This window comes from Tympanuchus pallidicinctus, unplaced genomic scaffold (genome assembly GCF_026119805.1).
Source record: "Tympanuchus pallidicinctus isolate F22 unplaced genomic scaffold, pur_lepc_1.0 scaffold11, whole genome shotgun sequence".
Classification (NCBI taxonomy): Eukaryota; Metazoa; Chordata; class Aves; order Galliformes; family Phasianidae; genus Tympanuchus; species Tympanuchus pallidicinctus.
The window spans coordinates 6500830-6513105 of record NW_026294627.1 but is presented as its reverse complement, the minus strand read 5'-3'; the positions used below and the strand labels follow the sequence as shown (position 1 = coordinate 6513105).

The 12276-nt window shown below is 43.4% G+C and overlaps 1 protein-coding gene across 3 annotated transcripts in view; it reads left to right on the top strand.

Moving 5' to 3' along the window:
- The first annotated feature begins 3141 nt into the window (after positions 1–3141).
- Positions 3142–12276, top strand: part of NOX4 (NADPH oxidase 4) — a 114918-nt gene continuing 105783 nt past the window's right edge. For all 3 annotated transcript variants that reach the window (XR_008203062.1, XR_008203066.1, XM_052669876.1), the window contains exons 1-2: positions 3142–3304; positions 3788–3883. Coding sequence is in view for 1 of the 3 variants with exons in the window: in XM_052669876.1 (XP_052525836.1) it covers positions 3248–3304; positions 3788–3883 (153 nt within the window). In the remaining 2 variants the exon portion in view is untranslated. The remainder of the gene's footprint in view (positions 3305–3787; positions 3884–12276) is intronic.

The following is a 12276-nucleotide window of genomic DNA, read 5'->3' as shown; positions in this document are numbered from 1 at the left end:
CGCATTTTCCTTTTCACTAACTCTCCTTCTAGTGTCATTTGATGATGGAAAATAATTGCACCCCTCTGTCTCACTGATCCAAAACTTCACTTGCAGCTGAAGGAATTCAGCTACTTTCTAAGACAGCCAAAAACTAAAAACTCCATCTAAGCCTCACAACAGCTATGTCCTACTTAGTCCTTAAACTTCAGGCTTCTTATGTGCCAGGTACTCTGTCCATCTTCAAAGGGACTGGAGAGGAAGATGGGGCCTAGCTTTCTCTCAGTTTTCTCTGGACTTTAGTCATTAGAAAACAATCTTGCCCACAGGTGGACAGTGATAGGACAAGGACAAATGGGTAGACAGGGGAGGTTTAGGTTAGATATTAGGAGGAAGTTTTTCACACAGAGGGTGGTGACACTCTGGAACAGGTTGCCCAAGGAGGCTGTGGATGCCCCATCCCTGGAGGCATTCAAGGCCAGGCTGGATGTGGCTCTGGGCAGCCTGGTCTGGTGGCTGGTGACCCTGCGCATAGCAGGGGGGTTGAAACCAGATGATCATTATAGTTCTTTTCTATCCAGGCCATTCTATACTTCTATCATTCTACATGTGCCTCTTCCTTATGGACATGGTCACATACCCAGTTTTAAGAGGTGGATAACCAGCTCAAGCTGGACAGGATAAGAACTCTTTGGGCTGCTATTCAGACTTAACATCCCCTAAAGAAACAGCCTTGCTGCTGATGTCTCAAAGAGCAGCCTGAACAGCATGATGCTTGCTATAGAGATGAAGTTCTCCAAGTAAGGAGGCTGCATTTAAAAGCTACTGTAACAAAGATTTTTTCAAGTTTTAGCGTAAAGGTTAGTACCCAGAGCAACCCTCATCCAACAAAAAACTACACCAAACCAAAACATGAAGACCACCACAGAAAGCACACTGATTGCAAGGTAAAGCAATCATAACCTGAAACATTCTGAATGTGGACCTGCTGTGGGTACTCCTCCCTGGGGCTGGATCATGCCCCATCCCTGTAAATGCTGAAAGCCAGGGTGGATGGGGCCCTGGGCAACCTTGGCTAGTGAGAAGTGTCCCTATCTATGGCAGGTTGGAATCAGATCACAGAATCAAAGAATTGTAGGAATTGGAAGGGACCTCTGAGGATTGCTGAGTTCAACCCCCTGCTAAAGCAGGTCCCCTGGAGTAGGTCAGATAGTAAAGTGTCCAAGCAAGTTTTGAATACCTCCAGAGAAAGAAATTCCACAGCCTTCCTGGGCAGCCTGTGCCAGCATGCTGCCAACCTCACATGAAAAATTTTTCTCATGTTTATATAGAACTTCTATGCTAGTTCGTACACATTGCCCCTTGCTCTGTCACTGGGCACCACTGAAAAGAGCCCAGCCCCATCTACTTGACTCCTGCCCTAGATATTCATAAGCATTGATAAGATGCCCTCTCAGTCTTCTCCACACTCAAGAGCGCTTGGTCTCTGTGGAAAGTGAGTGTTGTTTCTGCACTGAACATTGAAAAGGGCAAACGATCTAAAAAATTAAACAGTAACATATCCTTAGAAATAGCTGATTTGGAAAGTAAGAATACCATATACATTTTAGTAACATATTTTAAAACATAGTTACTGGATTACCTAACAAATTATTTCTCACAAAGCTGCAATAGAATTTAAATGTTCTAAACAATGCGAGTATAGTATTCTGAACTAGGAAACATAATGTAAGGTTGTTCATTAGACCAACAGAAGCGATATACATTTAACAAACTTTCAAGGAGTCAGGGTCTTTACACAAAGCAGAACTGTCCCACCTTGTGAGAATGTTAGGATGCCATAGGCGGGCACCAAGATACTCCCCTCTATCCTCCTTCCGAGCTTATCTCTATGCAAGGATAGATGAATGACCAGAACAATGACCCAGTGTAAAAGGGGTACAAATGTTAGGGGAGTAATTAAACAATTAAGAGGCTATGTTTATGTTGCAAAACAGACATCTGACCAAACGTTTGTTAAGAAAGTAATTACTAGAAGGCAATCAACCAATTAAGATATTTGTGTTTGGAAGGCAAGGATTTGTGTGTACTTGCTATTTGTAAGATTAGTGAAGCGTCAGGAAAGAGTGTGAACCTACAGTATTCAGCCAGTGAGGAGCCAGGGGAGAAAGAGATCAGCATCGGGCAGTAGGGGATAAAAGACGTAGCACTGTTTTCTCTGGACTCTCCTGCTTGCAGGAAGCCCGCCATTGCAATTGCGAATAAAATCTGCTTTATCAGAGAAACCATCCTAGAAAATTAATTGGATATTTGCAACAGTCTCTCAGCCTTTCCGTGCATGGGAGATGCTGCAGGCCCTTAAATGCCTTTGTGGCCTTCCTCTGGACTCTCTTAAGGAGATCCCCATCTTTCTTGAACAGCAGAGCCCAGAACTGGACACATTATTCTCAATGTGGCTTCAGCAGGGTAGAGTGGGAGGATCACCTCCCTCATCCTGCTGGCCACACTTAATGCATACTTGGATCTCATTGGCCTTCTGGCCCAAGGCACACTTTTAACTCATGGCCAACCTACTGACCATCTGGTTACCCAGATTCTTCTCCTCAGAGCTCCTCTCCACCAGGTCAGCCCCTGAACCTTACCAATGCATGCGTGAAGTTAGCCTTTGAAGTTCCTTTCAACCCAACCCACTCCATATGGGACATGGCATCCACCAGTGCACAACGACCCACCTCTCCCCTAAACTCCCAGGGACACCTGAGGGAGCAGAGTCAAACCCACAGCAGCCAAATCTGCCCCTTCCCATTTCCAAGCACCCCACACACAGCCCGTTCCTCAGGCAGTCTCTTTGTTTCCCCTCTAGTCGCACTCCACACCGCTCCCCGACTTTCTGGGGCTGTAAGGCAGGGAGCGGGCCACGATGCTTTTCCAGGTGGGGGGAAGACGAGGAGCCTGCCGAGGCAGAGCAGCGCTCTGGTCCCGCACCGCCGGTCGGGAACGAGGCTCTGGGGACCCCGAACCCGCCCGGGGGCGGTCGCTGCGCGCTCCGCTCGGGACAAAGCGCCGGGGCCCCACGGGAGCTCCACGAGTCCCGTCCGCAGCGCACGCCCCGGCGGCCGGAAGACGGGGCGGGGGGTGAGGGGTGGGGAGAGGGGAGGACCGGCCCGGCCCGGCTGAAAAGGAGGGCTCGCTCGCCCGTCGCCCCCACCGCCGGCATCCCGCGAGCCCCGCCGGCGTTGCTCGTGGTGGGGGCGGCGGGCAGAGCACCATGGCCGTGTCGTGGAGGAGCTGGCTGGCTAACGAGGGGAGCAAGCACCTCTTTCTGGTAGGGCGCTGCCTCGGGGTTGGGGACGGGGGCGCGCAGCCCCGCGCTGAGGGGCGCCGCTTCCCGCCCGCGCGCGTGGTGGACCCGGCGCCGGGTGGGCGGGCGCACGGCGCTGCGTGTGCAGGCGCGGGCAGCGGGTGCTCTTTGTTAGCGCTTGTGGGCAAAGTTTGGGGGAGAAGAGGGGTCCGCAGGTCCTGCTCCGCCTGCTTTTGTCTCGGTTTTTGTGCTTTGATCCTGGAGCTGCGTTTCGTGCTTCGCCCTCACTTGTTAAACTTTACTTCTGTGTTTTTCGGTGTCAGTGGAAACGTCTCTCCTAAAGGCTGTCCTTTCGCATGCATTGCTATTAAAATACTTTTGCTAGCTGCTCTAAGCTTGTTTTCCATTTAAAAATCGTTATGAAAGTACACGCATGTGACTTACAAACAGAATTAATACAGCAGTCTGTACATATAACTTCCAGACTCTCTTTTCTTTTGATTTTAGTTTTTCTGGCTCTCACTGAACGTGTGGTTCTTCTGGAAGACCTTCCTGCTGTACCGCCGAGGGCTGCAGTATTACTATCTGCATCAGATGTTAGGGGTGAGTCACCTGGACACTGAGTTTTGCTCTGGAAATGGGGATTGTGGGAGGAAGAAAAGGGACAGAAAGCATTTGCAATGACAAGGAATGCCTGCAAGCCCTCTAAATTTGGGGAAGATCATATAGGAGATTACTGCAAGACTGCTAACAATGACTTAGCATTAGAAAATTGCCATTGCTGAGAAGAGCCACTTAAGTGTAGGACAGCAGTCCTTCCTTCTCCATCCTGCCTGCTGCTGGCAGGCTCAAAGGAACACAAACATGCAGAACAGACTGGAGCCAAACCTCTTGTCATCAAAGCATTAGTCAAACTGATAGGCACGTGCTCTTTTTCATCCCAGTTTGCTTCAGGATCTCTTGATAAGTTTTGGTTCTTTTCAATCTCAGGTTGTAATGCTCTTAGGTTCAGTATAAATCACTACAATTATATACTTTTTTTTTTTTTTTTTTTTTTTTTTTTTTTTTTTTTTTTTTTGTGGAAACAGCGTATTGGAAGGTGAGTGATCTACTAAAGACTTGACTGTTGACTATAACATCCACCACCACCAAAAGAGTTCAAATAGTTAGTTTCTGGGAAGTGAGATAGGGATCGGTTCTAAATCCACAGTTATGCAGTCACGGTTGCTTGGAATGACTTGTATCCAAAGAGGTAGATTTGGAGATAACAATTTTCTGAAGAAGTCTGTAGAGTGGCTGAGATTTTTAGAATCCAGGTACAAGTGAATGAATAATGCTATGCTTTTTGACACAGTGGACTTGAATGGTAAGCTGACCTGGGGCAAAAGCAGAGATGATGCATGTCCTAACCTGCGTGCATCTTTGGTAGATCCAGGATATATGTTTCATATGGTTGACAGTATTGCCAGAACTAGCTAGTTCCACAGATCCTTGTGAAACTAGCTTGAAAATGAGCTGATGTGGTGATTATACTTGTCTGGTTTTTTAATTCCTACCGACTCAGTTGTGTTCAGGAAAATAATCTTTTGCATAGGTAGTGGAAAAACATGGGAAATTAAATGTTTGCATATTTTACAACAATGGCTTTTTTACAAGGAAAAAAGCAGAAAACATGTTTAATTTTACTATTATTTCTAGTGGCTTTGCAGCCCAGTGCATCCATTTGAAAGTAGTTTGGTTCCTGGCAGAGCAAGTGTGTTGTTTATAAAGCAAATGTTGTTGGGTCAACATGTTGGGTCAGATTGTCAGCTGATTATCAATCAGCAAAATTCCTCTCAATTCAGAAGACTCATCTGCCTTGTGCCAGCTCATCTTCTGTCCTTTTTTTGGTTCTCTTTTGCTTCAGAATGAGCCAGTTAATAGACTGCATTTGGACCTGTGTGTGCAGTACGTATGAGATGACTCAAGCCACAGTTTCATCGTCTTTGTTAGGAAATGAGGACCAGGAGGCCAAGTGGTTAGCTTGACTAACACAGTGTCTTCAACTGTGGGAATTTTGAGAGCTTTAAAAATGAAGAGGAAAGTAAAGATCTAAGTCTGAAAGATACTTTTGGTAAAAACACCAAAACTAATTCAGAAACTTGGGAAACATTAAACACTGTAAAGCATTCCCACAATTCAGTTACTTATAGTTTGTCTAGATATCACTTCTAGATGCCAAAGTTAGTTTTCTCCTTTATCTTCTAATATATTTGTATAATAATTGTATATAAATCATACAGATTGTTTTTAGAGTTGTAAAAAGTTGAGCCCAATTTTAGCCTCTTTAGGAAACAGAGTGAGCACTGCTGTACTACAGTTGCTGTGAACATCCCATGTGGTTTTTTGCTCCTCTACCTTCTGTACATCAGTTTGCACAGCCACTTGCCATCTCTTGGTCCATCTCTGTAACCATCCTCACTTCTCTTCCACACATGGGTGAGTGGCTTGCATTTTTCTTAATTGAAAAAACAAAGATCTCTTGTCTTTGTGAGGTCTACTCAGGAGTTATTTTCTCCTCTTGTACACCATGTTGAAGTAAAATCTTCTTAAGAGTATTCTCCCTTGCAGCACTGAAAAATTTATCACATGTTATGTTATTGTTTTCCAAGTAACAGGATGGAGAACAAGAATTGCTGTAGAAAAGTAGATAACCATATGAAATGGTTTTAGACTTCAATATCTAAAATATATTCAACTTGGCTTGCTTTTACACTATTACTTTTCCATGTGAAGAATGAGGTTATTCTTCCCTTCAGTTATCACTGAAATGGTTCATTTTCCGTCAGCCTTCAGCAGAAGAGGGAAGCTCAGTTTTGTTCTGTTTGTATCTTCTGTCACTTTAAACAAGATGCTTAGCATGGGATTTTAAAGTTATTTAGTTACTGAACTCTTACTCGGGTAAGTCTCTGAATGTGTCTGATGCTATTCAGTGTCTGCAAAAAGGCAGTAATAGCACAGTGGTGTCCTGGGAGTGCAAAGATAGGTCAGAGACAGTGGTGTGGTTGGGAAGAGGACATCATTTTACACTACAAAATTTTGTGTGTAGATTTACGTTACATCAGACGTTACCACTTTGCTGAGTTTGAATCTTGATGAAGAGGCCATGAACTATTGTGGAATCTCTATCCCTTGAGGTTTTCATAGAGTCATTCAGGTTGGAAAAGAACTACAAGATCATGAAGTCCAAACATTGACCTGACTTACTGAGTCCAGTTACTAAATCGTGTTCCTTAGTGCCGTGAAAACAAATTGGGCAGAACTTCAAGCGTAGTTTGAATTTCATGTTGAACTTGCTTGAAGTAGGAGGTTGGAAAAGAGACTTCCCAAGGTCCCTTCTGATCTGACTAATTCTGTGATTATATGATTCTTGCAGGATAAGTTAAACTAGAACCTATTGGATGTAAAGACCTTCCCCAGTACTTCTGTCATGATGAACTGCCTCTTTCGATAACTGCTTGTAGCACTGCTGATCATAATCTTGTCTTACAAATAGTTCAGAGCTGCGTGTTCAGGAATATGATACAGATAAAGAAACTCAAATTTTTATAATTTAGTAAGTGCCAACTTTTGACATTATGTAGCCTAAAGAAAAGAATGGGAAGGTATGAAACAGGCACTGATTAAATTTAAGAGTGTAGGAAAGACGAAAGGAGTATTCTCATCTCTGTGTGAGAGACACTACAAGACATAGTAGATGTAAGTTACAGAAAGGAGGATTCATGGATTACTTGATGTAACTTCAGTGTTTTAATTGTTGGAGATTTTATGTCTCCTTGATCAGGGAAATTGTCCAGATGATTTATTTCCTTTCAGACTTCCACATTTCTTCCTTCTCTCTAGCTACACAGGTCTTTTTCGAAACAAGTTTGCTTGCATCTGACCAACAAATTTTATCCAGTATTCACAGTTGGCTTTATCATAGAGCTTAAATCTTGCTTTTGACATCATTGAACAAAGTACCTGTGTCTGGTTGCTTGGCTTAATTGTATGCATCAGTACAGGATAGGGGCTGACCTGCTAGAGAGGAGCTCTGCCAAGAAGGATCTGGGTATCCTGATCCTCCCCTTCCACTCTGCCCTGGTGAGGCCACGTTGAAAATACTTTGTCCAGTTCTGGGCTCCCTGATTCAAGGACAAGGATCTCCTCAGAGAGTCCAGTGGAGAGCCAAAAAGACAATTAATGGCCTGCAACATCTCCCAGGAAGGGAAAGGCTGAGAGACCTGGGACTCTTGGGTCTGGAAAAGACTGAGAGGCTGGAGAAGAGGGCCCATGAGAATCTAATGAGGTTCAGTAAGGCCAAGTGCAGGTGCTACGCTTGGGTCGGGGCAATCTCAGGCATTTATGCAAACTGGGGGAAGATCTCCTTGAGAGCAGCCCTGCGGAGAAGGACTTGGGGGTCCTGGTGGATGAGAAGCTGGACCTAAACCAGCAGTGTGCACTTGCAGCCTGGAAGGCCAGCTGTATTCTGGACTGCATTAAAAAAGGGGTGGCCAGCAGAGACAGGGAGGTGATTGTGCCCCTCTGCTCAGCTCTTGTGAGGCCCCATCTGCAGCACTGCGTCCAGGGCTGGGGCCCCCAGTGCAGGAAGGACGTGGAGCTCTTGGAGTGGGTCTAGAGGAGGGCACTGAGATGAACAGAGGGCTGGAGCACCTCTCCTATGAGGAGAACTGGGCTTGAAGAGGAGAAGGCTCTGGGGAGGCTTCATTGTGGCCTTCCAGTACTTGAAAGGAGCATATGAACAGGAGGGGGAACGGCTGTTTATAGTGAATAGTGGTAGGACAAGAGGGAATCATTTTAAACTGAGACAGGGAAGGTTTGGGTTAGATAGTAGGAGGAAGTTTTTCACACAGAGGGTGGTGACACACTGGAACAGGTTGCCCAAGGAGGCTGTGGATGCCCCATCCCTGGAGGCATTCAAGGCCAGGCTGGATGTGGCTCTGGGCAGCCTGGTCTGGTGTTTGGTGACCCTGCATGTAGCAGAGGTTGAAACTAGATGATCATTGTGGTCCTTTTCAACTCAGGCCATTCTATGATTCTGTGATTCTATGAGAGGGTATCTTACTAATGCCTATGAATATCTAATGGGCAGAAGTCAAGTAGATGGGGCTGGGTTCTTTTCCGTGGTGCCCAATGACAGAGCAAGGGGCAACGGGTGCTAACTAGAGCATAGGAAGCTCTACACATACATGAGGAAAATTTTTCCTGAGGTTGACAGAGCACTGGCACAGGCTGCCCAGGGGGGTCATGGAGTCTGACCCCCCAGGCATCCTGCTTTAGCAGGGCATTGGTCTTCTTGTTCTCCAAAGTTCCCTTTTGACCCCTGTGATCCTGTGACTTCTCTGTGAACGGAAACAGCGCTGGACTTATTTTCTCGTGGCAAACTCTTTCCCTTTTCCCTCACTAGTCCCCGCTCAAATAACTTGAATGTATCAGATGTTTTTTAATATGATAAGCTTTGGGATTTCACAACAAAGGGAGAAAATGCATTCTCAGAAGGATCTCTTAAAGAATGGATTAAATTGGAGGATGTGGCTGAAAGGAAAGTTCTGCCCCGCTTTTTTTTTTTAACTGTAGATACACTGCTATCATACTGCGTTGTACTCAGACTTATGACATCCTTTTTTATTGGAATAAACTTGGAATACTTTCTGGATGTTCTAGTAGCTTCTTTTTTCTCATCATTTATTATGACAATTGAGATTATGCTAATTTTGCCAAATTGTGCTTTCATTGATGCTTGTGCATTGGCAGTGTTATTTCCCTCGCATAAAAGGGAGTTTAAGCAAGTAAGCACTAAAGGGAGTTTATCTTGACTGTTTTCTTTGGTGTGTTCCTGCTGTTTAGTAACTGCCTTGTAACCCAGGCATTTGGGATTTATTCTTCAGGTTATTGCATGCAACAAAAATGTTTATTGATAGATTTATGTTACTATGGTAACTGTATATGTGTGTGTGCATGTATACACGTGTGTATGTAGGATTTCCTAGTGAAGGCTGAGAGTGTTAATTTGAAATACTTTCTCTTGACAGTCTCCCTGAATTTGTAAACTGATCTTTTTGTGCCTTTTCATGGCCTCATTCCTGTTGTTTTTTTTTGTTTTTGTTGTTTATTAAAACATTTTTTCCTCCATCCCTTTGTCCTTCCTGGACAGCTTGGAGTTCAGCATCCTTTCTAACATTGTTGTAAGTTACAGGGCAGTGAAGATCGTGAGTTTTGTACTGTATAGTTCTTATGCATGTGTTTTCTTGTGGTTCATTTTTTTAGGATCAAGTGGCACTAGTCCTGTGGAGGACACTTAAGTTACTAACATGGGCAACTTCCACCCTGTTGCGAAGCTTTCAGTAGCAGGATTAGCAGAAGTGCCTCTTAAACGAGTACTGAATTTTTTACCATGTTATCATGTTAATGTCATTGCTCTTACTTCTGAATTGACCATGATTGTAGAGTCTTAGAATCACCGAATTACCAAGGTTGGAAAAGGTCTGCAAGATCATCCAGTCCAACCATCCCCCATCACCAGTAGTTCTCACTAAACTGTGTCCCTCGACACAGTGTCTGAATGTTCCTTAGACACCTTCAGGGTCAGTGACTCCACCACCTTCCTGGGCAGCATTTGATCTGAAATCTTGTGAGTGTCCTTTGTCTGGAGGTTGTCAGAGAACTTGGAAGCTAATACTGAATTCCAGATTAAGTTAATTGCTTTCTTTAGATTGCATGACTGACTTAAGCTGAGCGAGGAGTACATCTACCACAGAGGAACTGTACATAAAAAAAAAAAGAATGTGACCTAGATATGAGAACACAAAGAGAAAAAAAAAACAGAAACACAACTTTTGAGGATTGCCTAATAGGTGGGGTTCAAGTGGCAATATTGATTCTTGGTAGTGCACAGAAGATAAACCGTACCTCGTAAAGGAACTAAAAACGTCGTTACCATTGCCCACTCCTGATGTTTCTCCCTTTCTGTGATACCAGATCCAAATCTTGATTTATAAATGCATGCAGAAGGCTGAATTTGAGTTAGTATTGAAAATTGAGTTTCTGCTAAATACTTTCTTCATGTGGAGAAGGGCAGTGGTTTGTCTTATATGTAATATATTTGAATCACACTTGTAAAATATGTATATATTACATCGCTTAATTTTAGAATGATTTTAAAGGATTGCAGTACCACAGGATGACATTTACAGTCTTGCCTTGAAGCCTTCCAGCTAGCTTTGACATGTCTAGGGGTTATAATTGCTATCCTGTGTAATTCAGATCTGTCTTCATCTTAGATTATATACGCTCTGTTATCCAAAAAAATAAGAAAAAAAAAGAAAGGAGTATTCTATGAAGAAAAGGAAGCTGTGTCAAATGAAGACTCACTGTGTAGCACAGTTTTTCCTGCCTAGGAAAATATTTTTATGTGCTCCAGTACGTATTTGGGGAGGTGGTCTTCAGAATCTGTCTGTAGGACATCATGTTGCTTATGGATCTTCCCATTCAGGTTGTTGCGACTCATAGAATCATAGAATATCCCCAGTTGGAAGGGCTTCACAAGGATCATAGAGTCTGACCCAGGGATTTGAGGAAGTTCAAAGGAAGTCCTTCAGAGAGAGTCAAGGATGGTGTTTTTCCCTTGGTTAGGATTGTTGTATGTAAATGGTGAAGGCCTGAGAATCAGAAATGCTACATTTAGGTATGGAGATGTGTCTGTTTTTCTCTCATTTTTCCTACAAGGTGGGCTTAAAAAGTGAGGGACAGCAGTATTTGTTGGTTTTCCTGAATTCTCCTCTAGAATGTATTTTGCAACCATGTATTGAATATTGGATCTTAGACCTGGAGTTGCAGCTAATGTTCATCTCTGCTTACAGCTAACAAACTTTGGGGAATTCTTTGATACACAGTAAATTATTTTAGCCCTCCATCAAATACTGAAAGATTTCCTCTCACTACAGAGAACCTCACTTGCTACCAGCAACACTCAGAACATCTGATGAGAGCTAATTCCTTGCTTTACTGTCCTAGTTAGCATGTTATGTTAGCATACAGCAGGCACTGGTAGCTGGAGAACTGTGTTCCCTATATATCTATGGAGCTTTTTTTCTGCTGCTGTGTAGTAGGAAAACGCTGATTTCTTTATACTTGTGTGGAGAAGATATCTGGCCTAGTTTTTGGGATTTCAGCTTCAAGTTAGTAAAGAGTCCAATTCCCTCCTCTAAATACTGCAGGTTTCCTTGGTGAATTTGGTTAATTCTTTAGCTTTTCTATGCCTCCTTTCCCCTCTATGAAACAAGATAAAAGCATGTGTAGTACCGAACGTGCACAAGGATGTTGTCAGATGCTCAAATGAAGCAGGGTGTCCAACAGAGATTTTGGGAATGTTTTTCCTCTGTTTTTGATCCTGTAGCAATTTCAGATGCATATACATGAAGTAACAGTTTTTGTTCCTTAATGCAGTGATAATCTTAGGAAGAAGAGTTATAATTCTCTCACTTCTGAACTAGTTAGTATTGCTATGTGTTTCCTTCTAGAAGCATTAAGTTGCCTGGGAGCAAAAAATCTGTATTTCTCCTATTGTTCCAGTGGTAGAATGTTCCAATCCAGCCTTACAGTCCAGGAATGCACTATGTTAATTAGTTATTATGCCACCCAGTCAATGCAAAGGAAGTCAAGAAAGAGACCACTTGGAAACCATTTGGAAAGAATTAGTTTCGTGTGGATATTTTAAGCCTTTGGATATATGTTAATAGCAAATGCAGTGCTCTGTTGTTCTCAGACTTGCATGAGTTCTGATTCTCAGAATTGCTAACTGTATTTCTTTACTGTTGTTTTCAAATTGCTCACGAGCTTCTTTTGGCATATGTTGCCCAATTTTATTTCTTAAGAGTAAAACCTTAAATGAACCGTTCATGAAACTATTTCAGTCACACTTTCCTAGAAGTGTGCTGCGTTTCTGGAAAAGTCATTTC